The sequence below is a fragment of the Cydia strobilella genome, chromosome Z, assembly GCF_947568885.1.
Source record: "Cydia strobilella chromosome Z, ilCydStro3.1, whole genome shotgun sequence".
NCBI lineage: Eukaryota > Metazoa > Arthropoda > Insecta > Lepidoptera > Tortricidae > Cydia > Cydia strobilella.
Window position 1 is genome coordinate 8,990,221 of NC_086068.1, and position 27,106 is coordinate 9,017,326.

Below are 27,106 nucleotides of genomic sequence, written 5' to 3' on the forward strand. Positions count from 1 at the left end.
GTCAGCTTTTCACATGAATGTAAAACACAATGTAAAAAAGAAAATTCTTTCCAGTCATCGGCGTCATCGCCTGCCGTTTAATACTTTGTCAGATGATAGTTTAGATGCTAATTGTTAATAAAACAAATCGTCAGCGGGTGTATCCTGGTGGAAAGACCGTGTTACGCGTTTCGGTGGCTGCCATTCCTCAACCCACCAACGGAGCAGCAGCTGACGTTCACGAGGGTTCATCATACATAGCCGTTAACCACTATACGAGTTTTCGCCCAGGAGGCGATGACTGACGAAATTTGCGCCTGGCTCGCGGTCCACATCTTAAACCATATATCATATATTTTGTATAGTAATATCTAATAGTAACTATATAACTATTACTTACACTAAGTTAAGTTCAGTAATATATGTAAGCATATATTTATAATAAGACAGCAAATGTGATGTACGACTAAGCAATTGGAACCAATACCACAATAAAACAATGTAAAAATGAATTTATAAATAAAATCACTAAGCCACGGTTTAGTGCATCGGTGAGAATAGAATAGAAAGGTGTTTATTTCTCTAGTTTATATGTTACATTATGTCCATCAGGTCGGTGGTGTGTTCGGTCTGTGGGTGTGTCAGCTACTTACAATCTACCTGCATCGGTGAGTAGCGTTGTAGAAAAATAAAATTCAGTCAAATATTCACCAAATTGTCAAAAAGTAATTCAATATTTCAGACTGAATATGAAATAATAACAAAAATTAAAGAGTGTGAACTCATTGAAGAAACTTACTTACTTTGTTTCAAAGACCTTTAACACAAGCTTCGTGTCCCGTATACATCAGTTGTCGTTTGTTTGGTTCATTGCAACCTTTCTTTGGCCATCTTCAGTCAGTCACATCCTACTAGCTCGAATATACCATAATAACATTACATTCGTAGACCAAATATAAGTAGTAAATTCTTGCAAAAGCTTACACGCCGACTGCTCACCGTGTGTATTAAGCTCACTAGACCGTAGCTTAAGGACTTTCTTACTTAAAGTAATCATGGTTTGGGTTCCGTTATGCCGATATGTTATGTGCAGTTGGAGGCGCGCTGTTGACGCCAGGCAGAGTGGAAGCCGGCGGCTGAGTCCGAGTCCGAGTCGCCGGTCTCGCTGCTGCCGATGCGTGCTCGCGGCTGTAAGCGCAACAACTACGGTTAACCTCGTGAGGGTTCATCTTTGTTGGTTTTTTGCTGTTAGGAAAGTAGAATTGTGAAACGTTCTTTGTAGTCTACATTTTAGTTGAAAATATGAGTAGTTTGTTTCTGTATTTGTTTAAATTTATTTTTATTGCATTATTTTGATATCTATAGTCTATAGATATTTAACAGGTAGCACTACTAGCAATGCAGGTCATTTCCATACGGCTTCTGTACCCATCTTAGAGTACTTATGATATGTGTGAAGATAAAGTAGTGTACGCAACTGTACATAATTAGGCCTTAAATAACAAGTGTGATCCTATTAAAACCACAATAGTGTGTTAAGGCCTCTCATTATGTATCAGTTGCATAAACTACTATAATCTCAGGAATGCACCCTTGAAATTAACGGCTTCTCATTATGTATCAGTTGCATAAACTACTATAATCTCAGGAATGCACCCTTGAAATTAACGAAGTTTAAAAAAGACACGGTGTATCAACTACAAGTATTGGTGAAATAGAAGATTTTTATTCCGAGTCAAAAACAATAATAGATAAAAGAGGAGATTTGTTTAATCATATTATAGATAAGTTAATTTATATTAGGTACATTGTAATATTTATTATTTTTATTATTTACAATGTTAATGTACCTGAATTGTGGATCTAAATAATAGTAATTTCATCGTTCATCGTTATAATCTTAATTATTAGTCACGATAATGTATTAAATAACAATTAATTATGTACAGTGAAGCGATAGTAGTTTTAAAAAGAAGATTTCTTTGCAATAATCTAGTTAGGTGTTCAAAATCGTAACGATAAATTAAAATAGCATTTTTTAGAATTTTAGTTAAACAAGAAAAATTTAATAACTTCTCAGAACGTGACGCTTAGCGATAGTGACGGCTTGCTTTTGATTATCTTCGTAACTAGACCAGGGGCTACGGCCCGGCATGATGAAAATCGTTGATGACTGAAACCCGAATGACAAATACGGACGGTACATTTCGGGGGAGGGAGGGGGGCCGGCTTAGAGGACTCTTGGACTTAAGCCTTTCCTCCTGGGCAACTCCGAAACAGCCTAGAAAATTCTTGGTATCGAAAGTATTAACAGCTTTTAGGTCAGAGCTAAAGCCGTATACCTGGTCAGGAGTAGTGGGCGTGCTCCGGCTGTGGGAGCCCAGGCCTCGACGCCCCGTGGCACCTCGCCGTCTCACCTTGCCACTGTTCGTAGGAGGAGGCATTAGCTTGTCATCCTTCTGAAATTAAACAATTATAATGAGTAAAAAACAAGAGGAGAATTTTCTTATGAATTGACAAACCGAGCTACATCGATAAAACGATCAGGTAATAACCCTATTTCGGCACTCGCGTACGACCCTGGCACTCTTCACTCACAAAAGGTTGCACCGACCCCGTTGCCAGTGAATACATTGACGAATTTCCGCCTGTTCACAAATATACTCACAAACTACCAGGATCCCAAATCAAATCGTCAGTTCAACTTGTTTGAAGATTTCTTATGCTGTGTTTTGCGCAGAGATCTGCCACCTTGTGGCTTAAAGAGAAAACCTTAACTTGACGAAGGCGCGTCACACCAAAACCAGCAGGTGCTACCCTCTACAGTTCACAAAAGCTTCCTTGCAACATTGGAAGGGCTGCCATCCTTTGGCCAAAATCGGAAACTTGGCATTTATAGGTACTTCCCGCCAAAAAGTAGGGGTCTCCTGTTACTCCTACAGTTTATGCACGCTACTTTCAATACGTGTTTACTACTCTATTTAAAGCTTTTGCCCCAACTATACAATTCATCTAGTTACAAATAGAAACAAACCTGCAGGTTATCCGCCGAGCCCCAGCTCTTATGCGTGGCGTCGTCAGAGTTGCGGTCCAGCGGCCTGTCCCTGGCCGACTTGGGCATGTAGGCGGAAGAGCGCGTCGCGCCCACGCCCAGGAAGTTGCTGAAAGCCTCCGTCGTCTTCTTCACGCGGACGTTTAACGATCCGATCCGGAGGAAACCCTCTTTTTCTGGGGGCATAAATCGACAACATCGTTAAGTAAGGACAATATGTTTTGCGTCAAACAATACCAGTCCCTTAATCAAGGAGCGCCCTGTCACTAGTGTCACTAAGACAGTGTATAGCTTAATCTAGACATACAAGTGTACTAAAGTATGTTAATCACATCACTATTTACAAGCACTGACTAGAAGTTAAATAATAAGGGCAATAAGGCCGTAGAACAGATACAGGTAAACATAGAATATACAAACACATAGGTACTATGGACGGAATAGAAAGGACGACAATCTCTTATGGCAGAACTATTGCAAAAGTGACCAGCTTTCAGCTGTAAATAATAGTTCCTAATCACTCCGGTGGCGCTAGTTAGGCTCTGGGACATGAGCAATATAAGGCAACAAATAACCCGACCAAATTACGTAGGTTGTTTTGGTAGTATTTCGGTGTATGGTGGCGCCGCCTAATTACTGTTTTTTGATGGACACTTTTCATACATAGAGATTTGGCTCCTTTATATAGTCTCCATGATAGGTACCTATTAATATGTGGACATTACACACAGAAAAGTGCAGATTGATAAAAAGGTAAGTTGGGTTACATCAGAAAACTGAATATTTAGACGGTCAACGCGGTACATACGTACATGTTGACAAAATGTGTTGTAGTGATTATAAACAGTACCCTCCGCCATACCTTTCACCCCTATACAAGTATAATCCCACAACGGCACTATCAATACAATGAATATTATTAATTAATATTTTCTTGAAGGTTAATTTAATTAGTGTTGTTCCATCAAATCATAATCTTTCGCATAATTTATCCCAATATCAATCTTTACCTAAGTAAATCAAGATTAAAAAGTGTTTTTTAACTATTTAATAAGATGACAAAACCACCAAATAGTCGTCACCAAGATGTTGTTAAAGACCCCGAAATAAATCGGATGATAGTGGATACGTATTTTACGTAGGTAAAAATTGGGTTTTATTTACTTTTGTTCTAGGATTGCCAATTGATACGAGGGGAGGTACAAATATTCGCGGAATGAAGTAGAAGGCGGTAAAATGGTAAAAAACCTCTTTGCTTATCTGTATAATAAACGTGCGACTATGGAGCAATTTGAATATCGTGCCGTGATACAATTTCTATCGAAGCATGGAAAACCTCCGCAACATAATTAATGAAATGGCATGGCCTCTTCAACCATGGCAGAAAGTCAATTGAAAACGACCCTCGCCCAGGACGGCCGATTGAAATCACATCATCGGATATCGTTCAAAAACATTTACAATCGGGTCTATCGCGAATTTAATATGTGTTGAAAACGCGAAAGTTTTAAATGTTATATCATTCAAAAAGTTGAAAAACTCGTAATAGTAGATGCTCGACTTAAGTGCTAGGTGGGTACCGAGAATGCTCAAACCGCAGCCGATGCAACAACGAGTTGAAGCAACGAAGCAATTTTTGAATCTGTTCAGTGCAATCCTAATCCTAGCCACATATTGGAACGAATTGTGACTGGAGATGAGACTTGGGTTCATCATTTTTAACCTGAGTCGAAGTCTATGCAGTGGCATAAGAAGGGTGCACCACCTCCGAAGAAGTTCAGGGTATCAGAATCGGCCGGGAAGGTGATGGCTACGATTTTTTGGTATTCAATAGGAATTATCATGATCGACTACAAGGACAAGGGTGTTACCATAACTGGGACATATTATGGGAATTATTAGAAAGACTACGTGAAGCCATTAAAGAAAAAAGGCGGGGAACTCTGTCAAATGGTGTGTTGCTGATGCACGACAATGCACCGGTTCACAAGAGCCATGTTGCGACTGCTGCTCTAGGTGCGGCTTCGAATCGCTGGTTCACCCACCCTATAGCCCGGATCTGGCCCCTAGCGAATATTATTTGTTCCCAAATCTAAAAAAAAGGAAAAGATTTTTGTGACGATGAAGAAGTGAAGGAGACTATTTCGGCTCATTTTCTGGGCAAAGATAAATAATATTTAGTCTACATAAATTAATTTGTCGATTTGTCGATCTGAAAAATGCATTAAACCAGAGGGTAAATGTATTGAAAAAGAAAAACAAGTCTATTGTTTTATTTAATTTGCTAATACTTCATTCCGCGAATATTTGTACCTCCCTCGTAGTTACTTTTTAGTGCTCCGTACAAAACATTGTTCATGACCGAAGTGATCAAATAAGTGCCCTTATGGGATCACTTCGGTCTTGTAAATCGGTTGAATTTGTTTTGCTCAGAGACCGTTTGTTGTATATGGCTAAAATTTTGAACAATTATAGCAACTACGTACTACTATTAACACAACACGGGAATAGTCAACTTTTTTTTAATTTACAACACATTTACTTACAGAAAAGAATCAAAGTGTTGATACCTATAACTGTAATCTTCAGAACACTCGTGACGATACGAACCAAAGACCCCTACATACCACAAGAAAGGGAGATAAGGCTGTGCTTGTCAAAACCAAATTGTACGGGACAATTATTAATCATTAGAAAATGATTGACACATACATATTACGGGAATGTTCGCGGAGGCGCGTGTGGATTGTTTTTACGCCACCATACGCAAGAGAGCAACCTCAGCAGCGCGGCGTGTGCGCGCCAGCGGCAGCGCCCTGCTGGCAGTCGTCGCCGACAGGCTTGACGGTCCATTTATGGGACACTGGTTGTCATTGCATGCACCAGTGTCCCATAACTGGGCTAAATGACGTAGGGTATATACTTAATTAAGTTATATTTTAGTAATCATTGTTGAAATTCTTCTTTTTATTTTGCTTTTATTATTATTTTGTGTCGTCATGTGCTTGTATTATGGGCTAAAAGCCTAAAATAAACGATTTATATATATTAAAATTGTCAAGAGAGAGACACATTTTTGTCAAGCTCGAGTTCTGATGATGGGATCCATGAGGAATCGAGGGAACTCCTCAAATGTGAAAGGCATACATGTAGTGATTTTTTGTATTTTCATGAACAAATCCAGCATTTCCATTTAAAAAAGTGACATTTGATGAAGTGGAGCTGCTGATGATGATCAGAAATATCACCATGGAACTCTTTAATGACGCATAGATCACGTTTGGCGATTTGTCTTCTCTTTTATTTATGTTTGTTAAGCAAGTTTTCAAGACACATTTTTATCAAGCTCGAGTTCTGATGATGGGATCCATAAGGAATGGAGGGAACTCCTCAGATGTGAAAGGCATACATATAGTGATTTTTGTATTTTCATCAACAAATCTAGAATTTACATAAAAAAGTGACATTTGATGAAGTGGAACTGCTGATGATGATCAGAATGGAACTCTTCAACGACACATAATTCACGTTTGGCGATTTTTTATTCTCTTCGTTATGGACCCAGACCCAAACTTGGACCTGGACTTTTTTTTGAACTGCGATCCTCACAGAAACGAACTGCTATCAGAAAAGTGGGTTAGGTTAGGTTATGAGATTTCTGATTTTATATATATATATATTATAAAGGTATTATATGTGAAGCATAAGATCAAAGTAATTGATGTTTAGAAAAAATAGTTTGCAGCATTAGTAGGTACATTTTGGATTTTTTATATTGTTACCGCTTTATTTATTTTTGGGAGTTATGTCAGAAAAAAATATGGTTTTTTAATATTGTTGATAATTACTATGCTGTGCCTTATATCTTACTATTTATTTTTTTGACTGAGAAATAAATAAGTAAATAATTCGTGACAATTATTTATGGCTATGTAAGTCATAATATAATACTCTCCTAAACGCGACTAATCAATATTTGTATAATTTTCGTAATTTTATTCCATAGGGCATCAATCCGTCTTACCGATTTCATAATTAGACACCTATCCATACCCGTGAGGCATCTATCCTCAAAAACATCTTCTAGAGAAACAAAAATTCTGCATAAAAACTAAAACTTTATTGATTTGTGTTGTGTTTTTAAGTCGAAGTAGAAACATCAATTTTAGTTCACTCATCGTATTGACAGTAGCTGTATTTCCAAGGCAAACTATACACTGTTCAATTAGCACTCTAAATTAATTTGTTCCCTAAATTAAAAGTATCAGAAGAAACATAGACCTGTATGTAATACGCTAATACCTAACCAAGTAAAGTTTTAGACTCCCAAGCCTCAATATCTTATCATCTTTAAGTTTGTATGCTACCGAGATAGCGCAATAAACTTTCATCACTGTCATCGGTCTAAATTAGATTTTACCACAAACACAGCCGAGTATTAGAGGTGTAAGAGACAAACAAAGTGAAATATAATCCACCCGTATTCTTCATTTCTTACTTGATATCGCATGAACTGTTGGATGAGGGGTTATTCTTAAAACCGGTGAAGAGGTGACAGTCCGTTTCAAATCGAACGTATTCGCCTCTGTAAAGTATACTCCGTGAATTCGACAATTTACAATTTCTCAGGTAAAAAGTTACATATGTAGGTACGCTATTCTCAAGGGCCAATGCAAAATTGCTCTGTCATTAAAAATACTGTTTATTTAAAGAACATATTTTATATAATCAGACAGAACTTTTCGTGGCAAAAATGAGTGCTTGAAAAAATAAAATATCGATAAATCAGCTATCGATAAGTATTGAAGTTATAGATAAATAAATACAAGACCATATAACGTGCTAACTTTCAAGTTCCGAGAAGTTTCAAGAAGGAACATAAATAACAAATCGATACATAATATTGTCCTTATTACATATATTAAACAGTGGCAAAAAATCATAGAAAACTACCAATACCAAAGAAGTTGTACCCTGTATTCCGTGGCAGAAATTATCCATAACGTCAAGGTAACATCGATAACAGACATATCTAATATATTTATATTTGTCAATTACTCGTTTTTGCCAGTTCTGTGCTGCAGATGATTTATAAAACTCGAATAGCGGGTTCCCCTTGGAATCGGACAAAGGCAAACAACCCAGAAGACTATACAAGTATAAATATCATTTTTTATTATAATTATCAATTTTGTGGCAGCACCCGCCTTATGCTAGCCTTTTAAATTTTACATACAACTTGTGTACCGACTCTCTTTTATTAAAGTAAATAAAAACTGTACCAGTAGTAGTAAAGCGCACTCACTTCTATAGGAGCCTGGAGACATAGAGGTGTCAATGTTGACTAGATATTGCCTTGGCTTCCGGCCAGACCAGTCTCTAACGTTTGGATCTGCATCTGGAAAAAATAAACAGTTATTAAAAAAAATTGTAGTTAATATGCTTAACTACACACAAATTCAAAGGGCAAAAGGCAGTGCCTATCTTTTCTCGGAACGTTTCGTCGTATTTTCGAACCCTCGTAGTTCCGGCTTGAATAATGCTAGAGCTGAAATTTTTTGTATACCATGTCCTAAGTAGACTTATCAAAAACACCAAGTTTTATGAGGCTACCTATTATACTTTAAATTTTATAGATACCTTAATTTCTCTAACTTTCGCCCTGCAACCCCTTAAAATGGGGGTACCTAAAAATACCTCTAAACCTGAAAATATTAGTTCCTAAAGTCCTAGAATCGTGAAATTTTGTGTGGTAGCAGCAGTGATCGGAATGCTAGTACAAAACAACAATAAAAAAAATCTAAAAGTTTTCGAAGTACAGATTTAAACCAGGTTCACGTAAACCAGCCAAATAGCGCCCTCTATATTGGCAGTGTTTGTGAGTGTACACCAGAAACATGCAGGGCACAATTTTTTCACCTTGAACTAAGAGTCAATGTCACACACATATCTTACAGTAGAAGTAAAAAACCGGTCAAGTGCGAGTCGGACTCGCGCACGAAGGGTTCCGTACCATTACGGAAAAAAACAGCAAAAAAATTGTTGTATGGGAGCCCCATTTCAATATTTATATTATTCTGTTTTTAGTATTTGTTGTTATAGCGGCAAAAGAAATACATCATCTGTGAAAATTTCAACTGTCTAGCTATCACGGTTCATGAGATACAGCCTGGTGACAGACAGACAGACGGACAGCGGAGTCTTAGTAATAGGGTCCCGTTTTTACCCTTTGGGTACGGAACCCTAAAAAAGATTCGCTACTAGGTTACGAAACTCCGGTTTTGTAGGCGGCCGAAGGGGACAGAGCCACCGTACATCTCATTTCCCCATCTATCGTTTCACTGCTGAGTGATTCTCAAAAAAGTGGCACCTACAGGTCAAAGTTAACGAAAAATATATTTTTTAGTATTCTATTTCACTTTTAAGAATGAAAAATATTTTTTACTATTTCTAAAAGGGAACGGAATGTTAATTTTAATTTTTTTATACAAAACTTGTTTTTGCTCCATTTCGTTTGTTTTATAAACTGGAGCTATATAAACATGTCATTGTATGTAGTTTCGTTACAATCCAACACGTAGTTTCAAAATGAGAAAGAAACTCCGTTTGTATGGGAAGGTGAAATTCGGCCGACCTTGCCGGGGACTCTTGAAGATGAAGATGCCACTTTTTTGAGAATTTCTTCATTACAAACTGTAATAGGTGTCATATATGTATTAAAGAAAAAGTGACGAAGCTCTCCAGTGGTGGAGGCCGGATTCGAACCGGCGTCTTTAGCTATCCGGGCTAACGCCATGAACCCCTAGGCCACCTCGCTACGGCGGAACCGGTCCCAATTTCTTGACTATATATGCTTAGTCAAAAAACTGAAAGCATTAGGTTGTAGAAAATAAGAAACATTTGGCTTTTTAAACTTTATTTGGTTATACAACTACGTTTACATTAAATCAGATAATATAAAGAACAAAATATAGAATACGTACTTAAATCAATTCAAATTTCTTATCATTCAAATAGATAGTAATGTAGGATGGAGAGGGCACATAAGTAATCTGTGTAAATAAACCAGTATGTCTGTCATATGAAGACTGACAGAAACGGTTTGGCAGCAGTCAGCTCTCACTGCTTATCAAGCTTATGTATCCTCCAATCTCAGATACGGAATTATACACGGGCAATGCTGCTGATTGTGATATCATGCCTGTATTTAAAGCCTAAACGACCTTTTGCGAGCTATTTATGTTTAAAGTTAGCCAAATGACAAGCTGTAGACCCTTGTTTAAGAAATTAGGCCTGTTACCACTTCACTCGGTGTATATTTATGAAGCATGTGTATTTGTAAAGCAATATATGGACCGATTCACTGTACAGGTAAATACTCATCCTCGCCCAGCTACAAATACGCTAAAAATTCAATTAGTGACACTGCACCTTATCTATAACTAGGTATAAGAATGGATAGGTACGGAGTAACACATAAGGTGTAGTAAGCTGCATTTAATATATTTAAAAACGTAAATAGTACATTTCGTACGTGTATTTAAAAACCGGCCAAGTGCGAGTCGGACTCGCGTTCTAAGGGTTCCGTACATTACACAATTTAAACCATGTATTTATTATGTGAAACGTGAGTAAAATATCTTTAAAAACCCCGTAGGGGTCGGATCAAAAACTAAGTAATTAAGTCCGACCGATTTGAGAGTCTCACAATGAGCTCTTTCATTTGATATGTAACACGATATAGTTTGAAAAACTTTATTTTGTAATTTTCTCATTTACCCCCAAAAGTGGCCCCCATGTTTAAAATTCATTTGTTTACGTTACATGTCCGTCTTTGGGTCACAAACTTACATATGTGTACCAAATTTCAACTTAATTGGTCCCATAGTTTCGGAGAAAATATACTGTGACAGACGGGCAGACAGACAGACGCACGAGTGATCCCATAAGGGTTCCGTTTTTTTCCTTTTAAGGTACGGAACCCTAAAAAATAAAATTACACGAGCGCTTGCTTCTTTCGCGCCTGCGACAGACGACCGACTGACTCCAACCGCCATTCCAGCATGGCTTTACTAAGAATAGAGGAACAGGCACGCAAATACATCGTACCGGAAAGTTCATAAGGGATGCCTTAGAAGCAAAGGAGAGCGTGGCCTTAGTATCGACTGATCTTTCGAAAGCCTTCGACTCCATAAATCACGAGGGTCTGGCAAAGAAACTTCAAACAGCCGACGTTCCAAATAACATTATCAAAATAATAGAGAATTACCTGGGCGGTCGAAAAACCTATGTACGTTTAAGAACCACCAACGGGGAAGAGAAAGCGGTGCCACACGGACACGGAGTCCCACAGGGTTCTATCCTGGGCCCAATCATCTTCAACATGTATGTACATGACGTTTGGGACCAACGGAACCGGATCCGCGGACTAAAGCTTTCTCAATACGCCGATGACTTGTGCATACTCAACAGATCTCCCGAACCGAACAGCGCGACGAGCCGTGCGGGCTGGGCCGCCGAAACTGTCATCGATTACTACCATCGCTGGGGATTGAAGTGCAACATAGAGAAAACCGAGTGCGCTATGTTCACTCACAAGAGAAAGTACCGCAGAACCATTCGCATCAAAAACGAGGTAATTGAATATAAAAACAGCATAAAATATTTGGGTGTACACCTATACAAGACCATGACCATAGGTAAACAAACGGACTACGTAGTGCAGAAAGTACGAAGGGCGCGCGGTGCTCTAGCCCCCATTATAGGCTGGCACGCAGGCCTGTCTACTTCCAATATTGGATTATGGCGTGGTACAATTACTCTCACGTTACAGTAAGAGCAACCTACTCAGAATTGAACGTCAATATCGAATGGCTCTCTAGACTAGTGGACAGTTCGCAAAACGCCTAGAAACTTCACTACTCTGGAAGATGCTCGACTGGGATCCATGGCACCTCCGCGCACAAGACTTAAATGAAGACATGCTGCGCCGATTCAGGGAAATGCACATTGCGGACCTAGATACCCCTGGTAACGCCTACATCGGACACAGGCAGCACAACCCACTTCTAACTAACACTAGATTAGGAGAAATTGACTATGTACCAAAAAAAGACAGGAGTCGGCAGCTCAGCAAGCGAGCAACCGCTCCACGTCCCCATAGATTATAGGAAATTAGTTGTAAGAATAGTTATAAGATAGGACAATATGAAACAACTTTTAAATTTATAAATTTATTTTGAACACACACACAAGTACAAACAACATGACACCTATACAGATTAAACTTTTTTTTTTAATACAGTTGCTCAAAAACTGCTACTATACGTAGCCGTTTAGCGTTTGCAAAGTTGGTTTTTGCGAACTAGTACTTTTTACTTTTCCAGCTTTTTTAAATTAGTTCTGACCTTAATAGATACGTCCACACCAAAGAGTTTGGATGTTCAAAAAACTTATATTATATAATTTATTATATTATTTTTATTAGACATTTATTACGTACAATAAGTAATGTTACACGAACACAACATAAAGCAAATATGTATTTGTTATTATATAAACAAAACGTTATATAATACGATTTATTTATAATTTTCACTAAAAAACTTTTTTTATTATTTGGCTGAGTATCATTGCCACGTTGGCTGTCATTAACAGAAATAATTTGGCCAAGCCCGCAGTCACAACTGCGGTAGCAAAGTGTTCCGTGAGTAGGTAATCTATCTACTATCGTACAGTCATCTACAATTCTATGTTACTCTTCGAAGGCCGCAAAAATATCTGACATGGTCTTATTTGTAGAGCCTGAGCGTGTCTCATATTTCTGCGGCATTTGAAGAGTAACATAATTATTATTGCAGGTGACTGTACGCATCGTTATGACGCATTAAAGTTTAGGCATATCTCAAACACTATGAAATGATAAAACTTATTAAATATTTAAAGCTTTTATCATTGCTTAACCCTTAAATGCATGATTTTTTCTTTTTGCCTGAAATTAATATATGTCTTACATAATTGTTTACTGATTCTAGGAAAAATTAAAATATAAATTAAAACATCGATTTTCACTGCTTAACCAGTATTAGAATTTACATAGGGTAAATAATAATTTATGTAAATTTATACAATTATTGGTAAAAGATATAAAAAATCTTACTACCATTAGAAATTTATACTATTTGTAATATACCTATAATAAAGATTTTAAATATAAATAATTACAAACCCCAAAAAACCGCCTAAATTACATACTAAAAATCATTAAATTTTCCAAATTTTCCGCCATTTCGTGTTAAAAGAAATGTAATTTTTTTAAACTTAAATACTGCGCAAATTTCAATAAAACGACGGAAAGTGTATTAATTTACGATCAAAATAATTATACAGGACCAAATAGAGTTTACCTAATTATGCATAAAATGATATGTTTTTTGTTGTGTACTTACATACATCACTATGCATTCAAGGGTTAAGGTATTTCGAACAGGTTTAATTTATGATCCATTTAAGATTATATATTAGGTTCCTAAATTATATCTGTCCATCACACAACCCTTATCCAGGTTTACTTAACTCGACAGTATAATTTGACTAACTAGATACTGAACTGTCAGTCATAGTCAAAATTTGAAATCATTAACACTATTAAATAAATATTAAATTAATTTATCTACCTATCTACGATTTAGTAACTCTATGCACATATAGATTCCACACACAAATTTACTAAATGACTTAAATATGTGAAAAATCCCGTTCCAAACTTAAATTTAATTTTATTCGAATAAGGTTGTTTTTTTTAAGGTAATGGTCAACCATTGTAAATTACAGAATTACCAAGTACTGATTCCCTAAGTAACCTAAGATCAGGCTGCACCTGCAGTCAAAAAACTAGTAAAGGTTACGTTATCCTGATAATTTTCCCGCCGTCTTCATGCTCGTTTTAGTTGGTTATTGTCTGGTTAGCTGCCTGCTAGCTATAGTTTTTGCGAAAAACCCCAGGACAGAGGCGAATATTTTTGTATGAAAATTTGCAACTATGCATTTTTTATCGAAACTACTGCAGTCTAAAATGAAGTCAAAATCAGTCCATCGACTCAATTTTTTGCATGCTTTCTAATGGTACCCCACACGATTCTTACAAATGAAATAAAAATCTGGTTACCCCTCTCAACCCCCTAAACTTCCCCCTAAAATAAGAAATAAGCAGTTTTGGCTTATTTAAAATATTAATGGCGATAATTGCTATGACTATTTCAAATTTTAGGTATCTACGTCAAACGGTCTCTGAGAAAAACGCATTTAACTGATTTGCAAGACCGAAGTGATCCCATAAGTGTTCCGTTTGTCAAAACAAAGTTTTGCACGGAACACTAAAAATGAAAAATTAAAATTTTCGAGGCACGTTTTTTCCTTTTTATTTATTACGGAGTTATATCTATCTTTGGTACTAATTATTGCTCAACGACATAAAGTGGTCGCTTATCTTATAGTAAGCTTTGTCTAAGCACCATTTATAAATAATTAGTAACGCTTCTCCGGCATAAAAAAGGGCTGTTTGTTACTTCTATCCATACTTCTCTATTTCTTTCTTTTCCGCTTTTTGTTCGCAAGATGATTTTGCCGAATTAATTATGTAAGAACGCTTTTGCTTATAAATAATACCACCAAGATGTGCTACAATGCTTGCTTATACAACATAAATGCTTAATTAGCAACACATAGAGGCGTTATTTATAAGGAAAGGTTTTGATGAATAAATATAATCACTCATATTATTGTACTGCACCGCTTTCCTCTTGTAATGTTACGAGGATCTGATATTGCTACAAACTAAAACTAGCGTTATCTGCGGGTTTGCCTGCGGCATTTATTTTCTACAGCTATTTTAATTAAATTAGCGCCTTCTCATATTGTGGTTTAATTATGCTGGTATCTGATCCTCGTTTCACCGCAACGCTTTTTCATGTACCTGGACTGCCCATCACACTAAATGATTGCTTCATTGTAAATAAAGTCCCACCTCCTGTTAGTGCTAGCGTGTGATGGTTACCAGTTCAGGGCGAATATTGAACACGGGACTAATTTTATTATTAGACGCGTTCCAGGAACACCCTACGGGGTCGGTGTTTTGCCACAATGATCTTTGGCTTGATGAAGCCTATACCGCTACCTAAAGCGCTCCCTCCGACGGCTTAGCTACCGTCGAGAGCTGCCTTCGTGTTGACCTTGAGCGACCTTGACCTTGGCCGCGCTTCGTCTCCTGGCCTCGAGTCAAGCTCCACCACGCTACGCACATCCGAGGGACGTGGGGTATTGTACTGGAAGACCGGCCAACTCTCTAGTAGACAGACCCATTATCTAGGCTTCGAACCCACTCTTGCCCTTGCAGAAGGCTTAAAATTAGACTATTAACTTAACTTAATTTAACTAAAATTTACTTAATTTAACTTAATCTAAACTTAATTCTTATCTCCTACTTACATATAGTAAACTGAGCCTTATCTTAAAACTTAAACGTAAGAGCGGTCAGAGTATAATAGTATTATGGCTTCAACAACCCCGACGCCAAAGATACACAAATTCAATTCAGTTGGGTATGTTGAAACCTTAATACCTTTAAAACCATAATAATGGCTGTTTTGTTATCAGACATAGTGTCTTTAACCTTAGGGTACAATATTTAAATTAAGTTAAGTAATACTTATAATTATTAATTTCAACGATTGAGTATTCCGAAACAAATAACAATTTGATTAAATAAATATTCATTCAATAAAAGTTGGGTTGAGTCACTTGGGCGCAATACTCAAACTCGCCATAGTGTTCAGGGGCCAGTTGACACAATGGCTGGTAGCAATTGTAGCACACCCATTGCTCAATGTTCGGAATTTGCCACAACACGCGTACTCCCTCGACAAAACAGTGGCGGGACGAGGGGCACCAAGGATGCGGGACATCTCTTACCAACACTATATCTAAGTTGTTTGCATGTAGTTCGGCGAATCGTTTCTGGCACAGATTGAGAAGATTCATTTTCAGCATTGGAGGGAGGCCAATGTACCGAAAGCAGATATTTTCTATAACGCGACAGAACGCTTCCACCGTGCGCGGGGTAGGTGGTCCAGTGAACAGCGCCTCGTTGACTGTGTCGTCGACGAAGCCGCGCATCTCTGGCACATCATTGTAATCATCGTGATTTTCCCACCAGTTGGCCATATTCTGCAATGAAAATTTTTGATGTACAGTGATTTAATTTGACTAAAAATTGCATTAACTTTATTAAAGGGAATTTGCGCGGACGTGGTGTGTAAGGTCTTTCGAAAAGAATCCTCCTACATAATACTATAAATGCGAAAGTTACTGTGTGTCTGTATTTTTTCTGTCTGTATATCTCCACGCTTAAACTGCTTAACCAATTATATGAAATTTGATATGGAGACAGTTTCATGTCCGGGGGAGGTTTTGATAGGTTTTTATCAAACATCATCATTCCACGCAGACGAAATCGGGGGCAGAAGCTAGTAGTAAAATATATGTTTAATAAAAAGTTTGTGTATTTTTTATTCTTTTTTATATTAATTGCTAATACTAAAATATGCTACTGAATTAGTTAAATATGTTACTAATACATACAACTGCAATGAAATGAAATCGTGAAAAAAGTGCGCCAAAATCGTTTGCGCAATAGACAAAAATAAAAATAATGCAGTTCTAAAAATAGCAGACAAAATGGAAAAAGGGACACATTTTTTAACATCTAAAATTTAAAGGCATAATAAATATTAGCCAAGAATGTAGCATAGAGCATAGGTATTTGAGTTTAAAAAAGACACAGATTATAGATCGTTGTGCATTAGCAAGTAGGCAAACTAACTTTTGTTGTAGGTAATTCATTTCACTAAATCACACAAAGGCAATTCAACAAATTGTTTCTCATATTAAAATAAGCGACTATTAATGTAAAAAAACCAGCCAAGTGCGAGTCGGAGTCGCGTTCCAAGGGTTCCGTACATTGAACAATTTAAACAATGTATTTTTTATGTGAAACTTGAGTGAAATGTCTTTAAAAAAGCCCTAGGGGTCAGATCAAAAACTAAGTAATTAAGTCCGAATCACGCTTGACTGCAATTTCTAATAGGTTTTCCTGTAATCTATAGGTAAAGATCTATTTTGTGTTTTTTTTTTCAAAACTTTAGACCCAGTAGTTTCAGAGATAAGGGGTCATGTTTTGCCTATTTTCTTGAATTACTTCCAAATTGTTTATCCTAAAATTAAAAAAAATATATATATTTGAGATTCTCACAACGGGCTCTTTCATTTGATATATAACACGATATAGTTTGAAAAACTTACAATTTTAATTTTCTCATTAACCCCCCAAAAGTAGCCCCCATGTTTAAAATTCATTTGTTTACGTTACATGCCCGTCTTTGGGTCACAAACTTACATATGTGTACCAAATTTCAACTTAATTGGTCCAGTAGTTTCGGAAAAAATAGGCTGTGACAGACGGACAAACAGACAGACGCACGAGTGATCCTATAAGGGTTCCATTTTTTCCTTTTGAGGTACGGAACCCTAAAAATGTTAATTTTTTTATTTCATCTCAACTGAAGTCGTTAGTAATGTCCAACTGTACTTACCTAAGATCGCAGGTAAAGAGTTGCACGAGAGTTGCAGCGTCACACTAATCAGTGTCTGGGTGCGTTTTGCCGGGCGGCCGATGGGTATCGACCAGTCTGTTATTACGACGCATGCACGAACGAAGAGATGCGACGCATAAACACGGACTTGTCTATTGACGATGATATGACGACAACGATAAATAAATACATATTTGGAGACAATCTAACGCAGTTTAACCGAGTCCCTAAATAAGATTAATGAGCATACAAATCTCACCCGAACCTATTTACCATTTAGTGTCAGTAAAAAGTTTAAAAACTGTAAAAGTCTAGTATTGATTCATTCGATATATTTTTCTATAAGCACATCACTAATAGGCCAGGAAATAAATGCCCAACAAAAGGTATAGAGGGAAATGCTTGGAACACAATTTTTGACTTCGTAGCTTTGTTTGGACTAGTTAGGAGGTGAACATATCAAAAGTCCCCGGTCATAACCCTGGTGCTGGGGGATATAATCGAAAAACCGGAAAATGGAACTTTCAAACCCCCCCTGGTTTGAAAGTTCCATTTTCCGGTTTTTCGATTATATCTCGGAAACTATGCGTCTGAGCGACTTGGCCACTTATACAAAATGAAAAGACATTTAATTTGTTACAAGTTTTATTCATTCAAGTTTTTCGATATCTTGTATATTTTTTGAGATATCCGCTCTTGAAGGTTTACTTAGGGCTCTCATTTTTATCTTGATTATCTACATTACTGGAAAAACATCCCGCCGTTTCACCGTCCTCACTTCCACCCCGCGCGCCGAGGCCACCAGCGGCATCCAACCAGCCGCTTCAGGTATCAAAAGATGCAATACTGCAGGCTGTGCTATCTTTTCCGGCTGGCTCAGCTGATGGTGGCTTGGACGGTATCACTCCGCAACATTTAAAAGACATGACTAGCCCGCTTGCGGGGGATGCCGGTGGAACGCTGCTGGAGGAGCTTACCGCTTTGGTGAACTTTATGCTCGCGGGCAAGGTTTGCCAGGAAATCGTTCCTGTATTGTACGGGGCTAACCTTATTGCCCTAAAGAAAAAAGACGGGGGTATTCGGCCCATTGCCGTGGGTAACACTTTTCGGCGTCTGACGTCTAGTTTGTTGTCGCCAGTTTCATTCCCGTTTAACGGAGAAGTTTACGCCCGTCCAGCTGGGGTTTGGCCTTAAAGGGGGTTGTGAGGGAGCAGTACATGCAGCCCGGTCTTTCCTTGATAGCCAGAACTTTGAAATTTTGGTAAAGATAGATATTCGCAACGCTTTTAATTCTATAGACCGAGGCGTCCTTCTGGCTCAAATCGAGAACGAAGTTCCAGAAATTTACGCCTATCTGTGGCAATGCTACGGTTCAGCCTCGAGCCTCATGTATAAAAATCATGAAATTCCTTCTTGCGTGGGCTGCCAGCAAGGAGATCCACTGGGTCCTGTAATGTTTAGTCTGGCAATCCATCCCATCATCACCCAGCTCACTTCTGATTTGAATTGTTGGTACCTTGACGACGGCACTATCGGCGGTGATAAGCCAACGGTTTTGGCGGATTTGAAAATTTTGGTTGATCGGTTTGCTGAGGTTGGTCTGTCAGTGAACTATGATAAGTGTGAGTTGTTTATTTCGGACGCCATTCCTCCTGACACCCGGTCTTCGTTGATAACCGAGATAAACCAGCTCACACCAAACACATCCATTTTGTCTCGCGCCACCCTCATGCATCTAGGCGCCCCGATTTTGGAGGAAGCTATACCGGCGTCTATAGACTCTAAGGTCGACCATTTTAATAAGTGTTCGGACTTATTGTACAAAATTAACCCGCACATGGCAATGTACATTCTGCGCCTTTGCCTGTTCTCGCCGCGTTTTATGTATATTCTCCGCTGCGCCCCTGTCTGGAAATTTCCCATGATTACGGCAAACGTTGATCGCATTCTGAAAGAGGCGGTTGGTAAAATCTTAAATGTAAGTTTTACTCCCTCTAGCTGGTCGCAGGCTTCCCTCCCGATAAAGTTTGGTGGACTCGGTATCCGGTTGACGGCTGATCTAGCACTCCCGGCGTTTCTGTCATCTGCCTCCAGCACACTCCCTCTCGTCGGCGGTATTCTACGTATCCCTTCAACCGCTGGCGTATCGGTGGCGTGCCTGGCAGAGGCAGAATCTGCTTGGGGGGCTGACCATGCCGTCGATCTCGTCCCGGAGGATAAGTCAAGCCAATCGGCGTGGGACGTTGTCAACGTTAAGATGCGACACCAACTCCTCTTTCAGGAATCCCGTGACCACCATGAGCGAGCTAGACTCTTGGCTGTGTCGGAAAAGGAGTCGGGGTATTGGCTGAACGCACTCCTATCGCGCAATCTTGGCACTGCCTAAGAGCCAAATGCTCTGCAAATCGCGGTTTGCCTTCGTCTGAGCATGAAAATTTGTGAATGTACATTCTGCGCCTTTGCCTGTTCTCGCCGCGTTTTATGTATATTCTCCGCTGCGCCCCTGTCTGGAAATTTCCCATGATTACGGCAAACGTTGATCGCATTCTGAAAGAGGCGGTTGGTAAAATCTTAAATGTAAGTTTTACTCCCTCTAGCTGGTCGCAGGCTTCCCTCCCGATAAAGTTTGGTGGACTCGGTATCCGGTTGACGGCTGATCTAGCACTCTCGGCGTTTCTGTCATCTGCCTACAGCACACTCCCTCTCGTCGGCGGTATTCTACGTATCCCTTCAACCGCTGGCGTGTCGGTGGCGTGCCTGGCAGAGGCAGAATCTGCTTGGGGGGCTGACCATGCCGTCGATCTCGTCCCGGAGGATAAGTCAAGCCAATCGGCGTGGAAGTCAACGTTAAGATGCGACACCAACTCCTCTTTCAGGAATCCCGTGACCACCATGAGCGAGCTAGACTCTTGGCTGTGTCGGAAAAGGAGTCGGGGTATTGGCTGAACGCGCTCCCATCGCGCAATATTGGCACTGCGTTAGAGCCAAATGCTCTGCAAATCGCGGTTTGCCTTCGTCTGCGCATGAAAATTTGTGAGGCCCATGCGTGCAGTCGCTGCACCCAACCGGTGGACACTCTAGGACGGCATGGCCTGCACTGCAGGATGAGCGCTGGTCGTTTCTACAGGCATTCCACCCTGAATGATTTAATCCGCCGCGCCCTCAGCACCGCCGGTCTTCCCGCGACGTTGGAGCTGTCGAGCCTCTCGGCGGCTGACGGCAAGAGACCTGACGGCTGCACTCTCGTGCCATGGAGCCTGGATCGCCCCTTGGCGTGGGACGCTACCTGCGTCGACACGCTGGCCCCGTCCCACGTGGAGGGGTCTGCTCGGAAGCCTGGGACGGCCGCGGACCAGGCACAGACACTGAAGCGCCGCAAGTATGCGTTCTTAACGAACGAATACGATTTTGCGGCGCTTGCGGTGCTTTTCGGTTGAGCACGGACCCAAACCGACACCAAAAAGTTTGTTAAAGAGGTGTCGGTTCGACTAGTAGGCGTCTCAGGCGACCATAGAGCGGGCTCCTTCTTTGCGCAGAGGCTGGGCCTGGCGATTCAGAGGGGGAATGCCGCCTGCATTTTGGGGAGTTTCCCGGAAGCGGGGGACTTAAGGGAAATTTTCTATATTTAGTTTTTAATTTATATTGTTTTAGTTTTAGCATGTCTAGGTTTAATTAGTAAAAATTAGTTTTAAGTTTTTTTTTTATGTATTGTATCATAATATAATTATATATTAAATAGAGTTAGAAAAAAAAATATCCTGTCTCGGGACTTAAAACGTCTATTTACCAAATTTCAACTAAATCGGTTCAGCGGTTTAAGCGTGAAGAGGAGTTTAAAAAAAAGTTATTTGTTTAAAGTTTGTAACACTTTGCAGTCTGCTCCAAGTGTTTTAATTGGAGTTAATCGCTCAGTCGGTAGATATTTGGTAGGAGAATTTGTCAGATGTTTATTTGACGAAAACTTAGTAATGTATATCTATTTATCTTAGGTATATGGTAAATACTTCTTGGGCAAGACCCATACTATTCATTTTAAACCTTTTTCACTTGTTTGTAGCTATATTTGGAACATAAAACTTACCTTAACGGAAGGATAAATCGCACATCATACATTCATGCTCCTGCGCACATTTCTCGTTCTGGCAAAGAATTATAGCCCGGACATTTCGTTTGTCCGATAGCACTTATATTTGGTATTGAAATAGTTCCTTTCCACTATTAGTTTTGGTCAAAAACACAAAATTTGGGAAAATATAAACAAACTGCATTTGGAGTTCATGTCGACTTGACAGCAATGCCAAGTGACATGTACGTTTGTATCTGTATTTCAAGATGGCGGTCGATGAAGTGTGGTAGCCACTCTCGTTAGTAAAATAACATAATCATTACATTTGTAAAATTTCTATTTGGAAATGTTGCTCATATTTTTGGCTCTCTAAATATATAATTATTTCCATGTTTGGAATTGTTGAAGTTTCTGGTGTTGTTCGTAAATTGATTTGGTAAGAACGAGTGTGTTCCGCGGGCATACGTCATTCGATGTCATTCACTCAGAAATCTGTCAGTCTAAATGCACTTGCATTTTTCGATTCATTTGCTGTTTAATTGGTGCATTGGAAACATCTTGACTTTGAAGCTCGGTGCGTCATTCCAAAATGGCGGAGGTAAGTAGCTTTGTCTGAAGAAATCTAAAGTTAGATCTCTTTCCTTTTGTGTGTTTAGTGCGTATAGTGATAAAATGTATTCTTGTTACAGCGTGAATCGTAAAACAAGGGATTTAATCGCCCACCCCCGTTGTAGAAACCGGGGATTCATATTTGTGATCTCGTCGTACATGTGGTATGTATTCTTGTGAAATCATTATCGATGTGGACGAGGGAATATTCAGTTTTGTTTAACAAGTGTCTAATTACTTTGTCGTAAACAATTTCAGCTGCCCGTCTCGAAAATGCCGATCATAGCCGAGGGGTTGAAGCACGTGGATCCGGCGCTTCTGTAGAAACCGGGGAAATAAACCCGTAAGTACAACTAGATACGTACACACACCTTTTGGTTAAGCATTTTGCCTTAAGAAGTGAATCCTAAATAAATAAAATTAAAATCTAACATGTTGAAATAAATTAGTTTTTGACTGAGAATTTTGTTCTCAGGGTTTCTAGACTTTCTAGTCTTGGCGGGAGTTACACATCCCGTTATAAGCCTTGAGCATGGTGGCAAGTTCCCGGCTCATATCCTGGAGACACTGCAAGATCTAGGATAAATAGTGTTTCAAGTTACCGTTAAGTACTATAGAAATTAGTAGTGGGATTTGCTGGGGTACCACTACATGTGCTGGAACGTACTATTTATAACTATTAATTTTTATACCATTTGGGGACGTTGTAGCAGCGTACTCCCAGATGCCTGGTGACCGAGCGAGGTGACCTCTTATTATTATTATATCTAACCAACCTTATAAAGTAGGTTAATGTTAATGTAAAGAAGGCGATGTTTATATCTACCTAGTTAATGGTTTCCATCCTCGCTCATGTCTACTCCTGTAATAAATTAATTATTATTTTATATTGGTAACACAGACAATAGTACCCTAAGCTTCTCTTAAATTTAATAGTGTAATCTGTATAACAATATCGTGTATTTGCTAATCGTAAGAATACAGTGTATATTTTAAGTAACTTGCCTTTTCATTTGGAACCTGTCATGCGTTTGCTGGAAACTTCAATCCAGGGCGTCCTCTTTTAAAATACTGGATTGAAGTCTCTACTCCAAAGTGGCCTGAACCTCGACCCTGTTCACATGCTCATCTAGCCGTAAGTATATTTCATATTTTTGAGCATTTTTAAATTTAAATTATATTAATAAGTGCTCACAACAGTTCTGTGACACCTCAATACCCGGGTCATAGATATTTCAAGTTTATATGTTTTTAATTCGGAAAGGTGTCAATGTTGATACCATAAATGAATTCAGCACCCCCGATTTATACGAAAACGTTACCGAACCCGGCCTAGCAGCTTCACTGATGTAGATAATCAAGATAAAAATGAGAGCCCTAATAAACCTTCAAGAGCGGACATCTCAAAAACTATACAAGATATAAAAAAAAATTACCTAATAAAACTTGTAACAAATTAAATCACTTTTCATTTTGTATAAGTGGCCATGTCGCTCAGACCCATAGTTTCCGAGATATAATCGAAAAACCGAAAAATTTAACCTTTAAACCCCCTTCTCTCCCTCAGCACCAGGGTTACGGTCGGGGACTTGATATGTTCATCTCCTAACTAGCCCAAACAAAGCTACCAAGTAAAAAATTGTGTTCCTAGCATTTCCCTCTATACCTTCTTATTGCTTGGCCTATAAAGTATCAATGCACTACATGCATCAAACTTTTCACTTTTCGTTGTTGTCTCGTTATCCTCTTCCACACAACACAAAACGAAAGGGAAGCACTATGTGAAAAATAACAAATCAACAGTTTGTTTGAGTAAATTATTTAGCTGTAATTCTAGATCACAAGCGAGCGTTCTACTCTGGGGAGCCATTGAACGTGTGGGCCGCAGACCTGAGATAATATGTAATCGGAATTCCAGCTTAAACGGGGACTGGCGCGCAAGTCGATACTTCCCCTGCGGTCGCTAAACAATGGAAATATACACGACTCAACTACTGCGGTCGTCCTTAGGGACTTGCACGCCATCTGGTTAAAAGCATTGGAATTGGAATTCGTATCGCGGGAAGGACACGAAGCAACAGCAGTCTGGGTTTCACAATACGCTATCGCCATCTAGTTTCAAACATCGGAAACTCAAACAGAATTACGTACGTCCACAAAGGAGAGCTTTAGTAATTCATGCAGTTCGAGGTTTTGGTTATAGATGACGTTATAGTGACGTGAACGATTTTTGCAGCTTGCTGTACTACAATTGTATTGCTCCTGCCGTGATTTAAATATAATCTTAAAGCCTGACTATGATGTAACGTTTTTTGCGAGAGAAATTTGTCAATGGCTTCTCGCTTCCTCATCGGCGGTCGAAGTCGAACAGTACAGGTACAGATGCCATAATAATATCGTGTAGCGGCCCACTATGCAAAAACGAATAGATGATTTATGAAAATAGAATTGAATTTGTTTCATTTTAAAATCGATGGAAACAAAACAAAAGCAACTCTGTTTTATTTAATAATCATACCCCAGAATTTTGGGTGCAGAAATGATTTTGTGTATTTATAACTTTTTTTATTGTAAAATAGTTACCCAACTATGAATTAAAATAGGTAGTTAGCTCCAAATTTACTTAGAAATGGTAAAATAGTATCTGTTTTTACAGTTTAAATATATTTTTTGGCTAGTGTAAAACATTCCCGCACCCAAAAATCCGGGGTATGTTAATAATGATTCAAATTTAACTGAAGGTTATTTTATACTTAGTTTTAGAACCGTAGGACCCTAGAGGTTAAAGTAAAATAAAACAAACACTCACCGTAAGCTTCGACTAGCAGTCTGAAGAGATTTTCATGACGAAACTGCATGGCGATGTGTAGAGGAGTGTACCCCTGTCAGTCAAATATACACAGTTATCTTAAGTAGCTAATAAAAAGAGGCCAATAATTAGGTATACACGGTGGCTAAAAAATAAGTGCATTCCTGTTGCCAGAGAGGTTTTGGGATTATACTGAGCAACTTTTACTATGGGACCAACCCCGAAATCGCGAAAAAAAATTTGGCTGTTTCATACATTTTGGCTCGTCCATTTTCTATGGGAGGGAAAAAAATTTTTTCGCAATTTTACTTCCCAGAAAATGCATACATCGGCCTAGGAGTCAAATATAATATTAAAAGTTATGAGAAATAATTGGATATTTTTACTCCTTATAGAGATAGTAACGAAAATTGCATGAAGGCCGATGCCAAAAAAAATTACGAGACATTATTAGAAATAACGAGGTAACTATATTATCTTCATAAAATTTGTACCAAGGTTTCCGACTCTGCATAACTCGGACATCTTACATTGCAGGTTTATGTCACTATGTTAGTATGTCTGCAATACTTATGCCTGAAATCTCAGGGTGATTTATTACGTTACTTGGTGCTCTTAACTTAAACTTAAAGAATGGAAAACTTTGTTTCGTGTAAATAATTAGGTACCGTCAACCGGGATGAATAGCGGAGCGAGATGAGACCGGGAATGGCGGGGTAAAAAGGGATCTAAACTGGGAATGGTATTTACCTGTTAATTTCAAAAAAACTACTTACACAAACATCATACGATTGAAAATAATAGTATGTTTTGCATGATACATCTTGTGTGGGTAATTTTTAAGAAATTATCGGGTAAATGTAATTCCTGGTTTTTATCCCTATTCACCCCGCCATATTCACTTCGGTTGACGATACATCTTAATTTGTAGTCCGAAAAGGTGACTTCGGATTGCTTTTTCAATGTCATCCTGTATGATTTCCGTGGGTGTGTAATTTTAATACGACACGTTAAAAAGTAAGAAGAAACCAAGAAGTAGACGTTATCAGTCGCAGGCTAAAAAGATTAATGGTTGTATAAGTTAAACATTGCTGTCACAAATTACAATTAAAATATTCCCATCAAACAATTTTATCGTAACCGACTTTACGTTTGCGACAAGTCATGTAGAATGTAGACCATCTGCCTCGTTCATATTACCTTTATATTGGAGTCGATATTAAACTTAGATCTAGCTGAACTCGCTATATAACAGCGACAGGTGTAAGGGGGAAGGTTTCAATAGTGTAAGAATATTTTAACATAAAGAGATGAAACGTGTTAAAGCAGCTAGAGTTATGTAGAAAGAAAACACAGACACAATATCCTATTTCGTCAGTTGATACTGAAACACACAAAAACATATCATTGCTTAGTTTAAGTTTGTGCTTAACCGTACAACTTAAAATTCCTATTGAACTACCTAAGTTTATACTTTAGAACGTTTTTAACATGCACGTTACTTAAAGTACTTACCTACAGAAATAATAAGTATATACCACAGCCAGTTTTAATATTAAATCGAAATCATTGACATGACTACTTCCCACGAATTTACAATTAGTTAAGTAGTAGGGTATAATAAAGCGCGAACTTACCCCATTCTGCTGCCGTCGTCAGCCGAGCACCACATGAAAAAGAGTGTAACGACAATTTAAGTATACCGTAAACCAGGCAAAATAACCTCCTGGCTGTTGCTCATTTGATTGGACATTACTCGTACACTTTATAGGCAGAGTTGAACCGGTGGTTTGAACTGCGGACGGGCATACACCACTCTTAAGGGGTTATCCGATTAGAAATATTAATATTTCTTCGTCAATAAAACAATGCAGTTTTGTCGTTTGCCTGCCTGCAGTGATTATAAAACTGTTATTACTTAGCCAGGTAATAAGTTCTGACAC

At 38.6% G+C, this 27,106-nt stretch overlaps 1 protein-coding gene across 1 annotated transcript in view; it reads right to left on the reverse strand.

The window, feature by feature from the left end:
- Positions 1 to 954: 954 nt before the first annotated feature.
- The window catches only part of LOC134754480 (ankyrin repeat domain-containing protein SOWAHB), a 107,010-nt gene continuing 80,858 nt past the window's right edge, over positions 955 to 27,106 (reverse strand). The window contains exons 8-13 of the mRNA XM_063690813.1: positions 26,801 to 26,806; positions 25,164 to 25,236; positions 8,337 to 8,429; positions 3,014 to 3,207; positions 2,322 to 2,438; positions 955 to 1,167 (exon numbers count right to left, since the gene is read on the reverse strand). Coding sequence (XP_063546883.1) covers positions 1,063 to 1,167; positions 2,322 to 2,438; positions 3,014 to 3,207; positions 8,337 to 8,429; positions 25,164 to 25,236; positions 26,801 to 26,806 — 588 coding nt within the window. The 3' untranslated portion in view covers positions 955 to 1,062. The remainder of the gene's footprint in view (positions 1,168 to 2,321; positions 2,439 to 3,013; positions 3,208 to 8,336; positions 8,430 to 25,163; positions 25,237 to 26,800; positions 26,807 to 27,106) is intronic.